Source organism: Enhydra lutris, unplaced genomic scaffold, assembly GCF_002288905.1.
Source record: "Enhydra lutris kenyoni isolate GAN:26980312 unplaced genomic scaffold, ASM228890v2 scaffoldscaffold12, whole genome shotgun sequence".
NCBI classification, from domain to species: domain Eukaryota; kingdom Metazoa; phylum Chordata; class Mammalia; order Carnivora; family Mustelidae; genus Enhydra; species Enhydra lutris.
The window spans coordinates 24,454,577-24,477,621 of record NW_019154096.1 but is presented as its reverse complement, the minus strand read 5'-3'; the positions used below and the strand labels follow the sequence as shown (position 1 = coordinate 24,477,621).

The window sequence follows — 23,045 nt, the reverse complement described above, 5'->3', positions numbered from 1 at the left end:
TATGCCTTGATCTAGTTTTTCGGGGAGTTGAAAGTAATTTCACTGAAGACCCAGGGAGCTCTAATTTGCCTTTTTTTTTCTGAGTCATCTTGGAAAGAGTGAAGGAAGGGGCAATTTTGGCTTATCAGTTCCTCAACTCTTACAAGGATATAACAAGGGACAAAGAAAGTAATATACTATTCAGGAGGACATGGAGTTTATTTGGAACAAAGATACAATAGAAAATAGTTCTCTTTTAGTGATTTTTCTGACTCCAAAACCCATCCAGTTTTGGAAGGATTCCCTGTCCAGGAGGAAATCTAAGGTAAAACTTATCTTTGTATAACTATAATGACCAAGGAAATCAGAACCTAGATATAGAGAAATTTATAAAAACATATTTCAGGAAAAGGACTTCAAGTTAGATGTCCTTTCCCACCCCTTTGTAAACTGGGGAACATACAACTTAAAGAAGAAGTGCTTTTTTTCTAATTGCCTCTAGGTGATGTCTAAGGGGAAACATCTGAAAATTTTAACAATTCGTCTCAAATTTTAAAATAGATTGCTTTTGGGGGTACCTGGTTGGCTTAGTGAGGTGTCTGACTCTTGATTTTGGCTCAGGTCATGATCTCAGGGTCATGAGATTGAGCCCTGCATCCAGGCTCTGTGCTGAGCCCACTGAAGATTCTCTCTCTCCTCCTCACTCTGCCCCTTCCCCCTCTAAATAAAAATAAAATAAAATAACATAAAATAAGACAGATTTTTCTAATCAAAATGGTATAAAATCCTCCAGATGACAAAGGTCAAATGTTTATTTTCTCAAGATTTGAACCAACTTTTAAGTTTTTTTTTTTTGAAGATTTTATTTATTTATTTGACACAGAGAGAGAGAGAGAGAGATCACAAGTAGGCAGAGAGGCAGGCAGAGAGAGAGGGGGAAGCAGGCTCCCTGCTGAGCAGAGAGCCCGATGCCGGCTTCCATCCCAGGACCTGAGACCATGCCCTGAGCTGAAGGCAGAGGCTTAACCCACTGAGCCACCCAGGCACCCCAACTTTTAAGTTTTGACCCAGATGATATTCCAGTTTTTTACCACTAAGCAGAAAAGAATATGAATTCTCATCATCTATGCCCTTTTAGATCCCCAGTCTCTCCTTCACAGCCACATTTCTAACGGCATTGTCCTGGGTCACTGCCCCATTTCTTTCTCTCCTCAGGTCATTCCAGTCCAGCACCCATCCTCGTCACTCCCCAAAACTGCATTTATCAGGCTCACCCATTACCTCCATGTTGACAATTCCAAGAGATGCTGATGGTTTATTGTATGTGTCAACTTGACTGCACTAAGGGATGCCCAGGTGGGTGGTAGGTTATTTCTGGGTGTGTCTGTGAGAGTCTTTCTGGAAGAGATGAGCACTTGATTCAGTAGATTAAGGAAAGAGATCTGTCCCCACCAATGTAGGTGGGCATCACCCAATCCCTTGAGGATTCAAATGGGCCAAAAATGCAAAGGAAGGGCAAATTCTCTTTTTCTCTTCTTAAGCTTTGTCATCCATGTTTCCTATCCTCAGACATCAGAGCTCCTGGGTCTAGGGCCTTCAGGCTCTAGGGCAGACACAGCAGCCCCCTGATTCTCCACTCCAAGGCCTTTCGGGCTTGGCCTGAATCATACCACCAACTTTCCTGGTTCTCCAGCTTCCAGATGGCAGATCTGGGACATCTTGGCTTCCATAACTATGTGAGCCAATTCCTCTAATAAATAAATCTCCTCATATATATGTATATGTATGTATGTATATATGTATACATACATATATACATACTGTGTATATAGATACATATATATACATATATACATACATACATGTACATATACATGGAGAGCTATGAATACTGACACATTTTTTAATCCCCATTTTAGCTTCTGAGTTCTGTCTACCTAATAATACTGAGCATGTATAGGGGATAAGAATAGAGTGGGGGGGATTACATAAAATTGCTCTGTTTCTATTATTGTTTATTATCCTAAAAAGACCTATTTGTATTTCTTTTCCTGTGAATTGTCTGGTCTTATACTTGGCCTATTTTTCTAAAAATTTTTTTGAGATTTTATTTTGGAGAGAGAGAGAGAGAGAGAGAGCGCGTGCGTGAGCCCGTGCACACCTGCTGTGAGCAGGGGGCAGGGCAGATGGAGAGGGAGAGGCAGAGAATTCCAAGCAGACTCATGCCAGTACAGAGCCAGATGCAGGGCTTGAACGGCAGCCCCAGATCATGACCTGAGCCAAAACCGAGAGACAAATGCTCAACCCTCAACCAACTGAGCCACCAAGGCGCCCTCCCTTGCCCATCTTTCTAACAACAGTTAGTCTTTTCCTTTCACTTGTGATGTGATTATGCATATTTTTCCCAACACCTTGTTCTTTGGGGTTCATGGTGTCGTCACTGTTAGGGCAGCACTTTTCTGTCATATAAAACTTTCCTGTTTTCTTGTAGTTGAATTCGCGCATCTTTTCTCTTTTTACTTAGAAATTACAGGTTTACTTTCTTCTTTTGACGAAGACATAACAGACAAAAAACAAAAATAAAAACCCAAACAAGAAAACATGTGGTTAGATGTTTGAAAGCAAGGCTGGGCTCAAACAGCCTTCTGGTCAAATACAACTAAAAGTTTTGCTTAAGTGTTTAGGCAGTATTTTTGTTTATTTGTTTGTTTTTAAATAAGTTCCATGCCCAGGATGGAGCCTGATATAGGGATTGAACTCATGACCTTGAGATTAAGACCCAAGGTGAGATCGAGAGTCAGATGCTTAACCCCTGAGCCACCCAGGCTCAGGTTTTTGTTTTGTTTTGTACTACCTATTGTCCCAACCTTTTTATTATTTATTATTTATTTTTAAACATATAACTGAAACATTTATTGAAAACATACTCTAGAAAAATTGCTTACATGTACAACATCCTTCTTTAACTCATTTTAGAGCTGGGTACCCTGTGATCTGAGGTATCTGTCAACTTGCTCAAGGCTGCCCACTTGGTAAGGAGAGTTTGCAGCTGTCCTGATAATTTGCCTGTGTGCTCCTTCCTTCCTCCTGAGCCTCCCAAGCCATCCTTGTGGTTTGGGACTCCCCCACTCCAACCTCTTATAGCCAGCCTTCCATCAGGGCCAGTAATCCAATGCAGTAACTCGTGCTGAGGGAGCTCTCTGTCTCCAGGATACACACACTACGGGTCCAAGCCCTACGGACACAGTTCTGGTCTCACCAAAGCTGGGAGAAGCCTCAGAACATGGCTTTCTGTGTCTGGACAGGATTCAAACTCAATGCAGAAGACTTACAGGATAAAAAGAGCAGGGAAAGTGGTGAGCTTGTCCGTCCAGCTCCCTCTGAGTATTACTGGAGTTGTCAGATGCCACTTAAATTTTATTTCTGCACATATTTGGGTCTATTTCTGTATTTTGTTCTAATTGGTTTGTTTGGCTTTTCATGCACTAGTACCAAAGTGCCTTCTTTAAAGTTTTTTTTTTTTTTTTCTTATGAGAGAGCCTGAGCCAGAGAGAGAGAGAGAGAGAGAGAGCGAGCACAAGCAGTGGGGAGGGTAAGAGCGACAAGCAGACTTCCTGATGAGCAGGGAGCCCCGATTTGGGGCTCAATCCCAGGACCTTGACCCCAGGACCCTGGGATCAGGACCTGAGCCTAAGGCAGATGCTTAACAACTGGGCCACCTAGGCGCTACCCTCCTTAAGTGTTTTAATTACTGAGGATCTATAATATATTTGAGTATCTGATAGTGCTAGGTCCCCCTCCTTGTTCTTTTCCAGAGCCTGTTCCCCGAATAGTCTTCTTTATTTTTCCATTTGAATTTTAGGAAAAAATAGGGTAGTTTAAAACACACACACAACCTATTAATTCTATTAGTTCTTTTATGGGAATTATGTTAAATTTTATAACTGTACTTAAGGAGAATTGAATGTTCTTGGTATTGGGTCTTACTATCCAAAAACATCATTCATCTTGTCACTTGACTTAGTTTTCCTATCTGTAAAATTGGAGTAATACCAATCTCATAGGACTGTCTTCAGAATTAAATGAGAAAATGCTTGGGAAGGATGGCAGAGTAGGAGCTAACGTGCCGCTTTGCCACTTCCTAGCCTATGAACTTGGGCTTGGTTACTGGACTATTCTGAACCTTGATTCTCTCATCTGCAAAAGGGGGAAAATAAATCTACTTCATAACGGCTGTTATCAAGGTCAAATACTGGGGGCATGCATGCGAAGTACTCAGTGCACTGCGGGGAACCTAAGGGCTCAATGAATATTAGCTGTTCTTCTAAAACACAGGCTGTCGCAGAAAACGGTGACTGAAAGCAAAGGCTTTCTGGGATCCACCCTAAGTCGAGGGCTGTCGGGGCAACTCTTCGCTCTGAGAACCTACCTAGCCACTTGTGGATGCTCCCGATTTGGCCCGACCGTCTGCAACCGCAGTCGGACTTGAAGCCGCGATCCACCGCGTCTAGGAGCACTGCTAGACTCCAGGCTCCTGCCCCGCCCCTGGAGCCGCGGCCCTGCCACGTCTCGCGCGCCCGGCCCTCCGGCCGGTGGGGGGCGGAGCCAAACGTGGCCCGTCCCCGGGAACGCTCTGCACGCCTCAGGCCCGCCCCTCCGCGCCCGAGTCCTCGGTAGGAGGCCCCGGCGAGCCTGAGCGCCGTGACGCTACGAGGGGGCGGGGGCAAGCACGCGCCCGGAAGTCCCGGGGGAGGGGGTGTTACGTATATCCGGCGAATAGCTGGCGGTCCCGGGTGCTGCTGGGCTGTGTGCTGTGAGGGAGGGTTGAAGCCGCCCGCCGCTGCCGGAGGAGCCCCCTTGGCCGTGAGTCGGGGGGCTGCTGCGAAGGAAGGAGCCGAGGGGCGGGAGGGGCTGGGGCGGACGGCAGGGAGGGTCAGGGCGGAGGCCGGCTCAGGCGGGGTTGCTGTGTGTGTGTGTGGGAGGGGGGAAGTGACACGCAGGCGGTTCTGTGGGGCCGCGGGGCTGGTTCTGGGTGGGGACGGGCCGACTTGGCCGGTCTGCTCCGTTTGCTGACAGCCCTTGGGGTGTCGGTTCGATCTGCATTCCTTTCGGGGTCCCGCAGCTGCTGGGCGGGATAACAGTTTTCTTGTCTGTACTGTGCGCTCAGGTTTGCGAAACGGTTTCACATCCCGTCTCGGAGGAGCCTCACAGCCCTGGGTCGGGATAGTGGGGGTCCTTGATGACTGTCCTTGGTGCGGGGGAATAATAAGGCTCGGGAGGCACTGAATTGGCCAAGGCCCCACAGATAACAAGAGGAGCGTTCGAACCGGATCTCCTGACTCCCAGACCTGTGCGCACCCCCCTTCCCGACTTTCAGCTCTGTTATCATCTGATGCCCTGGGTCTCGAACCCCATATTTTCTTCTTCCACCTTCCTCTTTTCCTTCCTCTTTTCAGTGCGTGGAAAAATTCCTTCGAGTGCATTTTATATAGATAAGTATTTTCTTCATGATTCTATCCTAGAGGCCGGGCGTGCACTTGTGAGGGCTGGCACTAAATTGTCTCGGTTAGTAGTCTCCCCTGCTCTTGTCTTTTCTCTTTACCTCGACCCATCTGCTTAGGTCGTGACAAGGGACCTGTGGTGCTTTGCCTGGGGGCTTGACCTTTGGTATTTACGCTGCAGCTCAGCTTGGTTTCTTAGCTAAGAACCAACAGCCTGCTCTCCCAGATCTGTCAGGAATGGTGTCTCCAAGTTGTAAAGAGGATTCCTAAGAAATAATGAGCATATATAGAGAGTAATGCACACGTTATTGGCTAATGGTCAGCATTGGCTAGGGCTCTTCTTTTTTATTTACTTCATTCTCATGTCAGTCCTGAAATTGGCAAATTTTAGTTTGGGGTACATTGGCAGTGCTTTTGTGGTAGTTTAGAGTTCTTAAATTTTAGAGTACGCCAATTCGGCCACAAGATGCCATAAGGTGGTAGAGTGGATCAAGGATAGGAGATAAATAGAATGCTAGTTATTAAAATACCATTCAGAAGGTGTGATAAATTGTAAGGAAGGAAACTTAGAATGATTATCATCTGTTTAGCTGGTAGGTTAAGGACGTTTTATGTTTCTTTAAAAGCAGTTTTGTGATTTTGATTGGAATTTTATGTAATATTAACAGGAAGAGCTTTAGCTTTGGCATTTTAAGAGGAAGGTTTAAGTTTTGGCACTTAGACTTCTTTAGCTGAGCAGTTTTGGTTCAGCTAGCTGACCTAGGAGTGTCAGCGTCCTTGTCTTGTTATCGAAGGCTAAGGACCCCTGCCCAGTAGGATTTGTGTGAGGTCGAAATGAGATGTATGTGCAGGCACTGTATAAAACTGTAGAACTGCTCACGAGGGTTACAAACCCTAAGATTGCAAGGACGGAGGAACCATCAAAGCCATTTCCTTAACTATGGGTAGCAATACAGTACAACACTTTGGGTCCAGTAATGGCTTTTATTATTTTTTTAACATCACCTGAAGAGTTTCTTCAAGCACTTTTCCATCGATCATTTTGGAGGGACCTTTAATTAAAGCAGGAATGTCAAGGGAAGATAAATTGGAAAATCGAACTAATTCAGTTACCATGAAAAAATTCCTTATGCGGGGGTTTTCCCATTGTCACCTTTGGAGAATTCATTGAGTTTGGAAGAATTCTAAAATGATGTGGTAAAACTTTACAAAGAGTCTGTAGAAGTGTTGACTGCAACCCTGTGTCTACAAATGAATACGTAACAGTGGGTTTTAAAGGAGTGATCAGAGTGGGAGGGATCTTAAAGAGAGGTTCTCTGTAAAGGTGAGCCTCACTTCTCCAGGTTGTAGAGGGAGAAAAGTAGAAGGGAGAGATGACTGGTTTGGGGGAATTGTGGAGAAGAGGCACATTGTTCTTTTACTTACCTACAGTGGAAACTTAAAAACAGGAGCTTTGTAGGTGTATTTAAGTCATTAAATTTCTTAAAGTGCTGACTAAGTTATCAGACAAATTATTTAACATGCTAAATTTGGTCCCTGTCCTCCCCAAATATATGTAATACATATTAATATTAATATACATATTTAAAATTTTTATTTATTTGAGTGAGAGAGAGAGAGCATAAGCAGGGGGAACGGCAGAGGGAGAGGGAGAAACAGATTCATTGCTGAGCAGGGAGCCCGACGTGGGGCTCAATCCTAGGACCCCAGGATCCTGACCCAAGCCAGAGGCAGATGCTTAACCAACTGAGCCACCAGGCACCCTGCAAAAATATATTTTAATGTTACTGAAAAGGGCAAAAAAACCCCACAGTTAGTTTTTTTTTTTTTTTTTTTTTTTTGCAAAAGCTTTTGTCTTAGCCTCTGCTCTCACCCAAACTCCCAAGCCTCATTTGGCTTTCCATGATAAGAGCCATAGAAAACAAGCATTAGGAAGCCCCTAAAGTTTATAGTCAGACCTGATTTTTTTTTAAAGATTTTATTTATTTATTTGAGAGAGGGAGGGAGCGAGCACGAGCTGGGGGGTGGGGCATGGGCAGCAGAGGGAGAAGTAGACTCTCCACTGAGCAGGGAGCCCAGTGCATGACTGGATCCCAGGATCTGGGAGTCATGACCTGAGCTGAAGGCAGTTGTTCAACCGCTTAACCGACTGAGCCACCAGGTGCCCAGGCCTGATTAAACAAAACAAACAAAAAAACCAACTCAGTCACTGGACAGAAAAAAAGAATGATATATACACACACACACATATATATGTATATGTATATTAAATATATGTGTGTCTATATATGTGTGTGTGTGTGTGTGTATTCACATTTAGTTATTTAAGTAGTCTCTGCCCTTAATTTGGGGCTCAAACTTACAACCCCAAGATCAAGAGTCACAGTTCCTCTGATTGAGCCACCCAGGCACCCAGTGTAGCATTCTTTGAGGGAAGAATATAGGTGGGTTTTTGTGGATAACCCTGTTAAGGTCACTAGTAAAAGAAACAAAAGTTCATGAAAGTTGCATTTGATAACAGTTGGTCACATCTACCATAGGCTTATGTTCATATGCTCTGGCTGATGAAGAGGAGTGAAAGTGGGGGAAATCTTCTTTTTTTTTTTTTTTCTGCACCAAATCTGAGATATTGAGGCAAAAGTTCAGTGACCAGGAAATGCTGAACCTCAGAAACTTTGACACTAGCACTGGCATTAGATCTTACCTTCTTAACTTCTTTCAGAGGTCCTCTTGCTCATTACCAGTGTGTGTAGACTTTCTAGTAGCTTTGGGTGATCTTTTGTTTTGTTTAGGCTTATGGAAAACAATATGAAAAGTGGTCCTACTATTAGTACTAATTAGGGTGTGTACTTGGCTAGGAACCTATTTCTATGCCCCAAATAAGTACTCTTATTTTAAGAAAATCACTGTTTGTAAAATGGGTTATGTCTTGTTTACTCATATTATGAAAAGATTATCTTATTTCTTACTGTCTCTCCAAAATAGTGATATTATATCTTTTTATAAGTCGAGACACAAATCTGCAAAAGGGGTTAAATAAATATTGTTTAAGAAAGGGTATTGGTGGGGGCCTGGGTGGCTCAGTGGGTTAAGCCGCTGCCTTCGGCACAGGTTATGATCTCAGGGTCCTGGGATCGAGTCCCGCATCGGGCTCTCTGCTCAGCAGGGAGCTTGCTTCCCTCTCTCTCTCTGCCTGCCTCTCTGTCTACTTGTGATCTCTCTCTGTCAAATAAATAAATAAAATCTTAAAAAAAAAAAAAAGAGAGAAAGGGTATTGGTGGGGCGCCTTGGTGGCTCAGTTGATTAAGATTTCAACTTTTGGTTCAGCTCAATGTCATGAGCTCGGGGCTCCTTGCTCATTGGGGTGTCTACTTGAGATTCTCTCTCTCTCTGCCCCTCCTCACCTCCCACAAGCTATCTTTCTTTCTCAAATAAATAAATCTTTTAAAAAAAGAATCGTCATTGGTAAGTGGGGCAGGGCAAATCATGTCAGCCATTGGGATTTTGGTAACTGTGTTTTAGAGCTGTTTACAAGGAAGGATTAATACGCTTTTCATTCTTATTTTCTGCTTAGTGTATCGATGTGATGTTTTGATCTAGATTATTGATGGATTCATTTCCTAGAGGTTTTATTAACTGGTAATAGCTGTGGTGTATCTAGGGAATGTGAATGAGCAGCTGCCTGGAGGAGAAAGTTACACAGTAAAAGATGAAAGTGTATTTTTTTTTAAACTTTTTAAGATTTTATTTTTATTTATTTGGGAGAGGGAGAGAATGAGAGAGAGAGAGAATGAGAGAGGAAAGGTCAGAGGGAGAAGCAGGCTCCCCGCCCAGCAGGGAGCCTGATGCGGGACTCAATTCTAGGACTCCAGGATCATGACCTGAGCCGAAGGCAGTTGTTTAACCAACTGAGCCACCTAGGTGCCCTGAAAGTGTATCTTTAACTCCAAGCCCTCGGAGTATCATGGATTGAAAACTGATAGAAAACCAGGATTTTGTACAGATCTGAGAACCCCGGAGACTTCCCTCCAGGGTGCAAAATCTTTATTATCTTATGCCTGAAAACATGGGACAATAAACATGCATCAGAGCTACAGAATAAGAGTTAACTTCTCTGGAACTATACTAGCATTCAGAAAGCTAATGTTTGCTGCTTTCATATTTTATACAGGTAGTAAGCATTGATAATGTCTTTCATCTTTGAGTGGATCTACAATGGCTTCAGCAGTGTGCTCCAGTTTCTAGGTAAAACCATTTCCTTGAAATATATCATAGGTTTCAAACTTTGTACATTTTGTCCAACGATCTAACACAAACAGCCTTTGGTAAGTAGAAAGCAAAATTATGTTAATTTTTTTTTCCTTTTTAGGACTCTACAAGAAATCTGGAAAACTTGTTTTTTTGGGTTTGGACAATGCAGGCAAAACCACTCTTCTACACATGCTCAAAGATGACCGATTGGGCCAACATGTTCCAACATTACATCCAAGTAGGTTTGAAAATACCAGGTGACCTTTTGATACTTGAAGGTCATTGTCATGGTTTGAGGATAAATCCCCAGTTGACTCATTTCTTGTATTAACTGAGGTTTCAAAAGACAACTCACTTGAAAAAAAAGTTCCTTGTAGGACACTCAGGTCACATACCCCTAAATCTAACCCTCTGGGACTCTCAGTATCAGTTCTTACTAGTTCTCTAAGGGGACACATCTCCCATATCTACTTCTAAGAAGCAGCAGACAGACACTTTGGAGAAAAAGAAACTTGGCTTTTTAGAATAATTTAAGAATGTTTTCATCCTTGTATCCTTTTCTTTCCAAGGTAAAAGCTTCATTAAGTTTTGCCTTTGTATTGGCTTACAGTGCTGGGAGCTGGGCCTTGTTGGATGGAGGAGTTTATGTCTTTTTTCTATTTTGACCATTTTTCAGCATCAGAAGAGCTGACAATTGCTGGAATGACGTTTACAACTTTTGATCTTGGTGGGCATGAGCAAGGTAAGAGACGATTCAGTGGAAGAATGCTGTTAACTTATGGTTCTTTTTATTCCCTCTTTTTTTTTTTTTTAGCAGTGTGACATTTTTACCTTTTTAGAATGTGATTAAATTATGATTGAGCTCTTATTACTTAAAATTGTTAAGTACTTTCAGACTTATCAAAAGTTGCATATAGAGAACTCCACTCCTTTATACCTTTTGCTCCAATTTATTAGTCTCTCTGTAACACATAGTAAGTTATCAAACCTAGGAAGTTTTATTTTTATCTACTATGTAGTGTATATTTCTCTTTTTGTCAGTTGTCTCCATAATCTCCTTTATAGCATTTTTCCTCTTGAGCAAGATCTAGTACAATATCAAATTTAATCATGTCTCTTTTATATCCTTTATTCAATGGAGTGTAAGTATGTAGAAAATGGTTATTATTTGTAAGTAATTTCAAATTTGTCAAAAGTTGCAAAAATAATAACAGGGAGGGGCGCCTGGGTTGCTCAGTGGGTTAAAGCCTCTGCCTTCAGCTCAGGTCATGATCCCAGGGTTCTGGGATCGAGCCCCGCATCAGGCTCTCTGCTCAGCGGGGAGCCTGCTTCCCTTCCTCTCTCTCTGCCTGCCTCTCTACCTACTTGTGATCTCTGTCAAATAAATAAATAAAATCTTAAAAAAAAAAGTTAAAAAAAATAACAGGGATATATTTTTTAAGATTTTATTTATTTATATGACAGAGACACAGTGAGAGAGGGAACATAAGCAGGGAGAGTGGGAGAAGGAGAAGCAGGCTTACTGATCAGGGAGCCGGATGTGGGGCCAGATCCCAGGATCCTGGGATCATGACCTGAGCCAAAGGCAGAGGTATAACTGACTGAGCCACCCAGGCGCTGCTAACAGGGATATGCTTGTGACCACTCTGATCTATTTAGTATACTCTATCCATATGCGGTGGTTGGTAGAACATTTCCTTCTACCTTATTGTTTTTGTAGTACCTTTTGCCTTACACAGGCCATGTCCATTTGGTTCCTAGATTCCTATCAGGTATCTTGTGTGGGTTTTGGAGATATGTAGACCAGATCATCTTTTTCTGATGGACACTTAGTTTACATTTGGCAAGACTTTAGGCTTAGGAGTCAAACATTTAAGATGTGGGAATAAATAATCTGCAAAGTAGGAAAAATACTGAAATTTTGTCAGATTTATTCATTTGTTATTAAATTGAGAGGTTTCCTTTTGGAGCATTCATTTTATTAGGTTGAATTAAATATAGCTTTTTAAAAGCGTAGTTAAAAGAACAGAATATTGGTAATTTTAATTTTTTAGCCAAGTAATTTTTTTTTAAATTTTATTTATTTATTTGACAGAGAGAGAGATCACAAGTAGGCAGAGAGGAAGGCAGAGGGGGAGGAGGGAAGCAGGCTCCCTGTGGAGCAGAGAGCCTGATTAGGGGCTCGATCCCAGGACCTTGGGATCATGACCTGAGCCGAAGGCAGAGGCTTTAACCCACTGAGCCACCCAGGTGCCCCATTTTTTAGCCAAGTAATTTTAACCAAAAATCTAAGGAGTGATCCAAATGATTTTGTAGTCTGCGATTTCATTAACATAATTACATTTATTTTAGTCACTTAATATTTATATCCCACAAAATCCTATGTAGTATGATCATAATCACATAAAATACCTGTACAGAAAAAAGATTGAACAAATCTATACAAAAACATTAGCAGTAGGTGTATTTCGATGGAGGATTATAGATCATCTTGTGTCCTTTTGTCTATAATGAGCTTGTATTGTTTTCATTTGGGTAGGAATTGGGTATATGGTGGCTTTTTCACTTCTTTCAAAAGGATTTGTAACTGCTTACAAATTGAAATTCAGGGGTAATACAGTTGTAAGAACTGAACTGAGACCACTTTGAGAATGTAGGAAAGATGTTTTTGGACCCCTGAACTGAGACTTAGGGTGGTATTTGGTGTGATAGATTTAGCTTTCAGGTTTTGATAGATTAAGAAGGGGAGGAATGTGTTACATGTAGTTTTGTTTTGTTTGAGGAAAATTTATTTAACAAATTACTTTGTCTTAATAACTTAGTCACCATTTTACAGAAATTACTAAAATGCTATATATTTGGAGATTTCCTTTAAAAAAAAAAACTTAAAAATTTTAACTTATAAAAGTAGGCCAGGCTCAGGGTGCCTGGCTGGTTCAGTCAGAAAAGCATATAACTCTTGATCTCAGGGTCGTGAGTTCAAGCCTCAGGTTGGGTATAGAGAGAACTTAAAAAAAAAAAAGTAGTTCTGGCTCCATATAACAAATTGAATATACACTCAGCATATGAATATGGAAAGCAAAAAGTGGAAGTTTCCCCAGCCTCTCCCTATCACACTCTTTAGAGATAACCATTATTAACTATTTGATGTGGATATGCTTTGTTACTCATCCCAGTGAAAGTAGTAGAAATGAATGGCTTAGAAATGATAATATAATTAAAGTATTGCTTCCCAAACCATTATCACTTCATGGCATAAACAAAAAACTAAATAAATAAAATTTATAAGGCCTCTTGGGTTAAATATGGGAGACTGAGGTAATTGCCTGGGAACTTCAACCACCTGTCAGGCCCCATCTCCTGAGAGTGGACGGAGCGGGTGTGTCAGTACACATACACATTGGTTAGTTAGTAACTAACTTGGGACTAAATGGTGTTTGGACAGGTAATTTGCATCTTGATGAATTTGGCTTTAGGGGTGAGGTTGGTCATTTAAAGTGAGTCAAAGTGACTGGGTTTCAGACAGTAGAGTGGTGGAAACTTTGCCAAATGGAAGAGCCCAGATTTCATCTAAAGGGGCACTTAGTTCCAGCTGATCAGTGACATGTGGGCGGCTATGTGTGGGATTGCCAGATGTTGCAGTTTTTCTGAAAATCAGGCAGAAAACCTTGATTTTTTAATCTGAAAAAAATCAGGTTCATGGAATATCAGAGTATATATATACCCTTTGTTCTGATTTAATTCTGGTTGGGTCTTGGAGAATCCATATGGAATTGAATGCTATTGAAACCAAGCCAAGGTTTGCCCATTTTAGGACAAAAAAATAGATACATTTTTCAAAATACTTTTTAAAGAAAAAAAATTAACGCAACTACAACTTTGTCTTCCAGCACGTCGCGTTTGGAAAAATTACCTCCCAGCAATTAATGGGATTGTTTTTCTGGTTGACTGTGCAGATCATCCTCGCCTCATGGAATCCAAAGTTGAGCTAAATGTACGGTTATATTTTTTCTTTTCTTGGCCTCTGTTTCTTTTAAGGAATACAGGTCAGTAGTGCCAGCACTTCAGCATTCCAGTTACCATTTGATAAAAGTCTTAGTTACAGGAAGGACGTGTTTTAAATCGAAGACCTTGCTTTTCAGTGTCCTGAGGAAACTCAGCTTGAACTTGAGGAAGTTAACTTTGTTTATATCTATCATAGGGTGACTGTGTCCAGTTTGTTCCCACACTCCCCAGCGTGTGCCTCTTGCCCTGGCATAGTGAATGCCTTTCCCTTCACATACCATAGATGGTCCCTGTTTCAGAGTGAAACCTAAAGAGAGAGATTACGGATTCTTTATGTGTTTGAATCTGCATTCTCACTCTGTGTCTGCCCCCCTCGCGTTGAATGACTTCACAGACCCTCACAGTCTGTTCTCAGTCGTCAGTTTGGGTCATGGGCAGCTTTTGATACTGTCAGGTTTTCTCCTTCCTCAACATTGCATTTGCTCGGCTTCACAGTTCTTGTCATGTTGTCTTTGTTAATCCCTACTGGGTCACCCTGCACCTCTTCTTTTTATTTGATTTGTAACTACCTCTCTGCATTCTTGTTCCTGGCAGTTTGAACCTGTGCCCCATTTATTTGTGAGTATAGTTTCTTGCATCTATAGCTCTGGTCTCTTGTAGAATCACTTATAGGGCATTCCTTCTCTTGACCTCTTGGCGTTGGCATTCTCTCTCTCTTTGAGCTCCCATTTGCATTCTTGGTTTTGGTGTGCTCTCTCTGGCTAATACTTCTCAGATTCTTTCGCAGGCACCCATTCCCCTCCTTAGCCCTTAAACCTTGGTGTTCCCTAGGGTCTGTACTTTGTCCCGGGCTGGTCAGGGCTGCTTCTCATTCCTTCTTCTGCCACATGCCAGTGACTCCCCTATGGATTTCTCTTGTTTAAACCTCTCTTGAGCTCCAGCCTCACACATAATGCTGCCTACTAAAGAGCTCCACCTGCCAATTCCGGTCTCCCAGAATGGAACTCTTCCCGACCATCTACCTGGACATGCGGTCCAGATACTGTGAATGACCGGAGATTTCACTACCACCCTGCCACATTCTAAAATGCTAGAAGGAACTTTTTCAGACATATCATTGGCCTATTTAATATTCTTTAATAGAACTCTATCACCTTCTGGATAAAATCCACAAGTCTTGCATAGCACATAAAGTCTTTCCTGATCTTTCCTCTGTTTATTTCTCCAGCTTCTTTTCTCTTTATTGCCTACCTTGAACTACATTCCAAACATAGAGAACAACTTGTCCTTCCTTTAGTATGCACAAATGTCCCTGCCTGGCTTTCTCATCTGACCTCCACCCACTTTAACCGGTAAATTTAAAAATGTCCTTTAGGAGATCCCAGAGTTCAGCCATGACCTCTTAAAGGAAGCTTTCCCTGACCTCTCGGACTTAGACTCGCCGCCTTATCACTGTCTCTGGTCTTTACTGGTTTTCTTGTAGGTGTCTTCATCAGATTGTGAACTTAGAAGGGACCTAGTTTTCTTCTTTGTGAAACGCTTGCACTTAGCAAAGCATCAGACATAGAGTAGCATCTGGTTAGTATTTAATCAACGAATGACATCCTTACTCTGATTTTGTCTAACACTTCCTAGAACCTAAGATGGTCAAAAATATGTTGCGCATTATCCTTCAGCTCTACTGTCCTTTCCAGGCTTTTCCTGTCAGTGGGCACTGGGTTCCCAGGCTCGAAATCTCTGCCAGCTCAGGCCCGTCTTACTTGTCTTATCATCCAGACATCAGTCTCTTTACTTCTTTCTCCACAGTGCCTGCTGCACTCACTGTCCCTTAGATGCTGTCATCTAGGGCTAGGTCATTATCTCTTACCTGAGTGCACATAGATACTTTGTGTGAATTCATTGTGTTTTTTTTTTTTTTTATGCACAGATGTATTTTTTTTTTTTTATTGTTTTTTTTTTTTTGGAGAGTATGGGTGGGAGGGGCAGAGGGAGAAATAGACTCCCCACTGAGCAGGGAGCTGGATGTCAGTCTTGGTCCTAGAACCCTGAGATTATGACCTGAGCTGAAGGCAGACGCTTAACTGAGCCCCCCAGGCACCCCCTTACACACGGATTCTGTCTAGTAATTTCTGGATTTGGGGTCTTCAGGATCTGTTGCAGCTAACTTCTTAGGCTGGCACTGTAATGTTGATCACGCCTTCCCATTCTGTTATTACTGTGTGTACCAAGACAGGCAATTCTCCATGTGGCTTTCTGAATTCTTTTCCTACCGTAAAGCCATTGCTTATATTCTTCCTTCTCCTTTCCATCTATCCAAATCCTGCCCCTCTTTTAGAGCCTAGTTTGGGTTCCTCTACTTTGCTAAGACTTTCTTAAGTCCACCATTTGCCCTGCCATTTGATTTCCCCGAATGTCTGTTAGTATTTGTATTCTGTCCCTGTTCATTGTGACGCTTAATCATACACTTGCTTTGCTTTGCTGACAGATGTATGAACATAGAGTGAGGATTTCTTGAAGCCAGGGATATGTCTTACCTTTCTTTTTGTACTCCTTTCAGTGCCTGAGATAGTGCTTTGCACACACTGAGCACTCAGTGTACACTCGGGGACTTCCTGTAGCCCTCCTGGAGACTCTGTAGCCAGAGCATTCAGTCTTCTAGGACCGTGCTCAGTGGAGAGCCCGAGGATGGTCTTTGGTTGAGTGATTTATCTCAGAGTTAAGGTTGAGGCAGTTCTCCTGCCTTGTAAATAGGCACAGCCTTAAGCTGCAATTGTTTTGAAGCTGTTAGGGGATTTTTACCTAATGTCAAGGTAATTTTTAGGGGCTTCTTACGTAACATTAAAAATGTATAATGTCGATTTTTAGATCATCGCTCAGGTATAAAGACTATTAGATATTTCTCTTTACATTTGATTCATTGTAGACAAGTGAAGGTCTGGGTGGTTTTCATGATCTAGTGGGCATTCATAGATTCTCACCTAGTTCTTTATGTTGTCTTTAGGCGCTAATGACTGATGAAACAATATCCAATGTGCCAATCCTGATCTTGGGTAACAAGATTGACAGAACAGATGCAATCAGTGAAGAAAAACTCCGTGAGATATTTGGGCTTTATGGACAGACCACAGGAAAGGTAAGAGAAAAATTGTCAGGGGACGTATTATTAAGGAAATTCACAGCGTTTGAGAAATTCATGTTTTACTATCTGGATTTTACTTGTCTTTCAAAAGTTTAACTGGGCTAGGATTGGTTTTGCCATAGGTGATTTATAGTCACTGTGAAGGCAGGAGCCTGTTCTTTCACCATTGTCTGAGGAAATTTTCCTCAGGTATATGAGGATGAAGAAATTGGGAGGAAAGGCAGGCTTACCAATTTAAGAATTTTCTGACTCTCTTTCAAATCTCATTCAGAGAAATCTTTTTTGAAGAAGGCCGCCTTAACCAGAAATCAGTTTTGTTTTTGACTGGAGATTTCAGGTTATGAAGAAGAGTGATCATTCATGATCGCTTTCCAAGCACTGAGACCCAAGCACTGGATTATCGTCAGTGTTCCTTGCTGAGCGAGGTAGGACTGTGATCTCTAATTTGAAGATGAGGAAAATCAGAGAGTGATTTGTTCAGATCTACACAACAAGTCAGTGATAAAACCAGGAATAGAAGAACCTGAGTCTCCCGGATCATTAGGTTATTTGCTGTATCCAGTTGGAAGGAGAACTTGCTGCAGTGCTTGTGAGAGAAAAAATCTAGATCAGCAGTAGTTAAGCAAGAATTCTGGTTTTTTCAGCTTGAAGTTTTGGCATAATCAGTTTTAAAAAATTTTCCTTTTCTGAGATCTCTGATAACCTTCTGACTTTTTTCTTTTTATGGTTTCTTATTTCTAAGTGGTACCTCTTCTTGATTAGCTATTTCTTTCTAGAAACACTGACTTTAATTTCCCCTCTTCTGCATGAGTGTTACACAACATGAATTCTTAAATTCCTTGATATAATTTAATTCTGAATGCTTGTGCTAATGAGAGTGGGTTTTTTTTTCCTTAAGAGTTTATTTATTTGAGAGAGAGTGCACAGAAAGAGAGAGAGCATGAGCAAGGGGAGGGACAGAGGGAGAGGGAGAAGCAGATTGGCCACTGAACAGGGAGTCCCAAGTGGGGCTCAATCCTAATATCCTGAGATCATGACCTGAGCTGAAGGCAGATGCTTAATCCACTGAGTCGCCCAAGCACCCTTCCTTTTTTTTTTTTTTTAATTTTTTTTTTTTTTTAAGATTTTATTTATTTATTTGTCAGAGAGAGAGAGAGAGAGATCACAAGTAGGCCGAGAGGCAGGCAGAGGCAGAGGGAGAAGCAGGTTCCTTGCTGAGCAAGGAGCCCGATGCGGGACTCGATCCCAGGACGCTGGGATCATGACCTGAGCCGAAGGCAGCCGCTTAACCAACTGAGCCACACAGGCGTCCCTTTTTTTTTTTTTTTTTTAAAGATTTATTTGAGAGAGAGAGAGAGAGAGAGCGCATGCATGATGGGGGGAGGGGTGGAGGGAGGGAGAATCTTGAGCCAACTCCCACTAAGTGAGGAGCTCCGTATGGCGCTGGATATCACAACCCTGCGATTATGACCTGAGCCAAAACCAAGAGTCGGTGGTGCTGAACCAGCTGAGCCACCCAGGTGCCTCAAGAATGTCCTTATTTCCAAGAGTCTTGGACTTCTCTCCATCAAAGAACATGCTGGTTCTGTGGGTCCTGGTGGCCTTTTTCTTGGTTAGCTGCCGTAACTTTCCAGATGCTGGTGTGTTCAAAGTAAAGGCTCTTCACTGTGCTGCTTATTTTGTCTTGAAAGCATGATGCTCTGGGGAAGATAATCTGTATGGCTTTGACCCCATTTTTATAAGTAATTCCTACTTCATTTGCTTTTGAGGAACAAAGAGTGTGATTTGTGATCACCCTTTCAAGCTTTTCCACCATGGGGATGCTAACAGGCCTTTCTTGGTTTTGCCTCCCTTAGGGGAACGTGACCCTGAAGGAGCTGAACGCCCGCCCCATGGAAGTGTTCATGTGCAGCGTGCTCAAGAGGCAAGGCTACGGCGAGGGCTTCCGCTGGCTTTCCCAGTATATTGACTGATGTTTGGACAGTGAAAATAAAAGAGTTTTCCTTCTCTGGACTGATCCTATTCACAGCTTCCTCATGAACTTTTCTAATAGAACAAGGAAAGCTCTTCAACCGTGTCTGGCGTTGAGAAGCCAAGAGTCTCTGTCAGCTCTCTCATCGCCCAGTGGTGACATGTGCTCTTCTCCACACTGTCGGGAGGTAACACTGCCCCACGTGCTGGTGCAGCTCAGCATCCCGGGACTTGGAAGTTGGCAGGATTTGCTGTGTAAAGCTGTGTGCCATCCTGGGGCACCTGAAAAGAAAAACACGTCTCACCACTGTGGTTGATTTCAAAGAAAGTGATTCTATTTTTTAAAGAAAGTGTTGTTAATGTCATTGGTGTCCCTCCTAACTTTCTGAGTTCAAAATTTACTTGGTCCAGAGTTTTCTTTTCTTTTCTTTTCTTTTTTTTTTTTTTGGTCTAGTGAATGGCATTTAGCTTCTTCATAAAATTATGCACATGAAACATGTTGGAGGCCAGAGCTCAGTCGAGTAAACTTAGTCCTGTTGAGTTAGTAGGTCAGTGAGCCAAAGCTCCCCGGCTCTCTGACTGCCTTGTGGTAGGTGGCGCCAACTTTGTGCACAGAGGAGCAGGAGAGGGCCCGGCTGGCCTGGTGGTGGTGACAGGTTTCCACTGTGGTCAGCCAGGGTCGTTCCTCACCTGGTAGAGCAGATGGTTGGTTTGCTGTGGAGGAGTTCAATATAGAGTGGTGATTTTATTATTTTTACTTACAAAGCTACAAATTTCAGGCAGTCTTTGCTTTTATCTTTCCATAGCACCTTTTTCATTTTCAGTTATAAAAAAGAATGACTTTTGCATCAAAAGAGAACATCCCCCATGTTCTCCTATACTACAGGCATGTGTCCGTTACTTTTGCACAGAGTCTAGGAGAACATTTTCAGGATAGGTGAGTCACACAGGGCAGTTACAGTTGAAGGGCTTTTAATTCTGTGAGTTGAGAACTTAAAAACCTGGCATTTGTAGCATTTGTTTGGATCCAGGAAAGATTTATTTAGTGGGGTTTAAAATTCTCATGTGCAAGATTTGGCTTCTTTATGGGAATGTTCATGAGCTCTTTTTCTAGGTTACTTTTTGGGGGGAGGGTTGTGGTATGAAATTGCCTTTCTCCATGCCAGAGATAAGCTGGGGAAACTGAGGACTTCGTGTAGTGTTGTTCTTTCTGCGCCAGTGTCACTTGTCCTTAAGAGCTCAGTATAAAAGCCTCAGCATGCCCAGTCGTGTGATGATCATTTTTATAGCATTCCTTTTTCTTAGTGCCACGTGTAAAATTGGATTTTCAGGATCTTAGACCCTCTCTTAAAATGGGTGGATATCTTCATTTTTCTTTAATGGGAGATTACAAGTAGTTTCCTCAAAACAAAATTATGATGCAAAGGTTTGAAATACATTCAGTGGAATTTTGGTGTCTAAGGTGAGGGTAGGAAAGTGTGGGTAATATTCCAGGGGTGAGTAGGAGTGTTACTCTTTAATGGACTTCTCATTGTCAGTCTTCAGTACTGACCTATTAGGAAGGGCTAGTTTCTCACTGCCAGGTACAAATGCAGAGGCTCAGTAAAGGATAAATCTGGGAATAGCGTGCCTTTCCTCTGTTAGCAAACATAGCTGGATTGCAACACAACTGTTGGTTTGGAAAGGGTGAAAGCCTTAAATGAACAAATGTAGCTAATGGTGAATGAACTAGGTAGTTAACTTGCATAATTTTAATTTCCTTTGGCTAAAGGTAACCCTTACTTTATCCAGAGACTTGAGAAGTATGATTGCAGCGCTAGTTTTCGGTTTTGTTTTTTCCTCTTTGTCCCTGACCCCTTCGTAGGCAAGCTAGAAAACTATGGATTCTACACAGCTCAGCTCTTTGTGAAAGTGGTTTACTTTGGCCACTGGAGAAAGAGGGGATTGAAAAGTCTGGCATCTATTTCCTGCTCCACAGAAAACACTGTTCCTATGAAAAGATTGCAAAAGAAGCTGCTGTGAGGAGCTTGGCTCTTAACAGAGAGGATCAGAGCTTTGTACAGGAACTCCCGTGAATTGAGACTTTTCATTCTGTTTTATCAGAGTGCATTATGTGTCCTATTTCAGGAAAAGTTAATGAAAACATTTACAAAAGAAAGTCAATCTGTATCCTAAGCATTTTAATAAAAAGTTAAAACAGACTTGCTTTCTTGTGCCATTTATTTTTTCATTTATTTGCGAGGCTTTGTTCTGGTTTTGAATGTGTCTTGACATTTGTTGTGTGGTGAGGGTGATGAAGCAAAAGTTTCCTACTTAGGGAAAGAAATATTTACAAAGGTTATGAGAGACAAGTTTTGCTACTGGGAGAAAAAAAAAAAAAGGGCTAGGCCAATTCACACATTTCATTGCAAGTCATAAACTTGGTACATTCGAGAGGCTTCAGACATGTGGTGATCCCAGGACTGGTGGTGTATACTTTTTAAGCAAAATCTCATATTAACATGTTAGTAAGGACTGGGGCCAGTTTAGCTGTTTACCATTCACCATTTTATACAAAATCGGAGAGATTCAGTTGAGTGCTACATTTGGTAAAACAGGGAAAGGAATGAAATGTGTGCTCGTGCATTTACCAGGTTTGTAGGGAGCCTTGTTTTTAGAAAACCCAAATGAGATTCTAAAACTAAAGCAATGGGACAAATAGAATGGAAGCAAAACGCAACAGGTTCTTTTTGACCAAGTATTAAAAGTGTTAGAGGCATCTTGTGATTGAAACTAATGTCCCTGTTACTAAAATGATGCCATGGGTCCTATGCTTATATATAATATCTGTCGTTTGAGTTAGAGTGGGACATGATAAGTACAGACTGAGTCAATGAACCCAGCACTCAAGGGGTCTCACCTTGGCTGCTGGCTGTGACTTGGGACTCTTTTTAATGTGCTGTAAACAGAAAAACCTGACGCATCATGGTTCATGCTGGAGCCTTGAGCGTCATTAAGGGAGAATCATGGGACTCAAGAGAGAAAGGAACTCTTAATTGCTAGGAAGTTGGGATAATTAGATTTTCCTGTGACCGAGGCATCTTCGGTGTCACAGAGCCAAAGGAAAACCATGCCTGCTATGGAAGACGGCTTATTTCAGTCCCACCTCATACTATGATGGGTCATTTAACTTTCTCCAGCAGCCTTATTGGATAAAACAGCATTAGTTTTATCCAGAAATTGAGGCAGAAAGGTTATGTAATTTTAGTAGTAATTGAATCATCTTTGTTAATGCTTGCATAAATAATGCACTACAATCTTCCAGGCTGCTGCCTGTTTTTGTATGACCTGTTGGGGGGGGGGCGGCGGATAAAAGAATGCTGTCTTGTGACATAAAATTCAAATTTGTTTCCATAAGGAAACTTCTACTGGAGCACAGCCATCCATTCCCTCAGGTTTTGCCTACTACAGCTGCAGACTTGGGCGTTGGAGAGTGTATGGTTCCCAACTGCTGTTCCACTGAGGCTCTGGCCCTTTACTGAAAGAGTGTTGGGCCCCTAACCTAGATACATCCTAGGTGGTGGTTATAAATGTATGGGAAAAGTGCACACTGCAAAGTACAGGGTGGTAGAATTGAAAATTTTTACTTCAGTTACTGTTCATAGTTTTAAAGGGCAATTTTACTTTGCGCAAACCCAGTTTTCATCCGTTTTGTCTCAGGCTTTGGCATCAAAAGCTTCCTAGGTGTAGTCCTGTGAGCTGCGTTTCAATTTCAATTAGTAATTTCAAATTACTAATTCGGCCAAAGGGCCAAGGATTTCCTTGCCCTTATCAAGCCCGGGGCCAGAGACCGCTGGTTTAGACCTGAGCAGATACTCAGGTCCTATCACTGCCTGGACAAGTCTAGCCACGTCAGCCCTCATTTCTATTCTTTCTCCTGCAGCCCAACGAACAGCAAAGGTACTCTGTCTTGCCCAAACCCTGTCTCTCGGTAAAACCACACGCCGTCCACTCTCCTTGAATTTATCCTCCTGGACTGCTTCGGCCCCTCGGTGGCACAGGCGCCCAGAACGAACGGGTTGGGGGGGGGCGGGGAAAGGGACGGGGTCAGCTTGGGTAGCCAATCAGGGCCCGGCCCGAGCCCAGCCAATGGGGGCGGGCAAGTTGGGGCTTAGCCAATCGGGTCCGACGAGGAAGGTTGGAGTACGTGTTTGCTGCTC

General features: G+C 42.3%; 1 protein-coding gene across 1 annotated transcript; it reads left to right on the top strand.

Annotated features, from left to right (window-relative positions):
- The first annotated feature begins 4,731 nt into the window (after window positions 1-4,731).
- Window positions 4,732-21,052, top strand: LOC111145345 (secretion associated Ras related GTPase 1A). The gene is made up of 7 exons (XM_022500196.1): window positions 4,732-4,842; window positions 9,652-9,725; window positions 9,850-9,969; window positions 10,408-10,473; window positions 13,622-13,725; window positions 16,738-16,869; window positions 18,732-21,052. Exons 2-7 carry the CDS (start codon window positions 9,668-9,670, stop codon window positions 18,846-18,848), a joined length of 597 nt encoding a protein of 198 aa, XP_022355904.1. The 5' UTR covers window positions 4,732-4,842; window positions 9,652-9,667; the 3' UTR covers window positions 18,849-21,052.
- The last annotated feature ends 1,993 nt before the right edge of the window (window positions 21,053-23,045 follow it).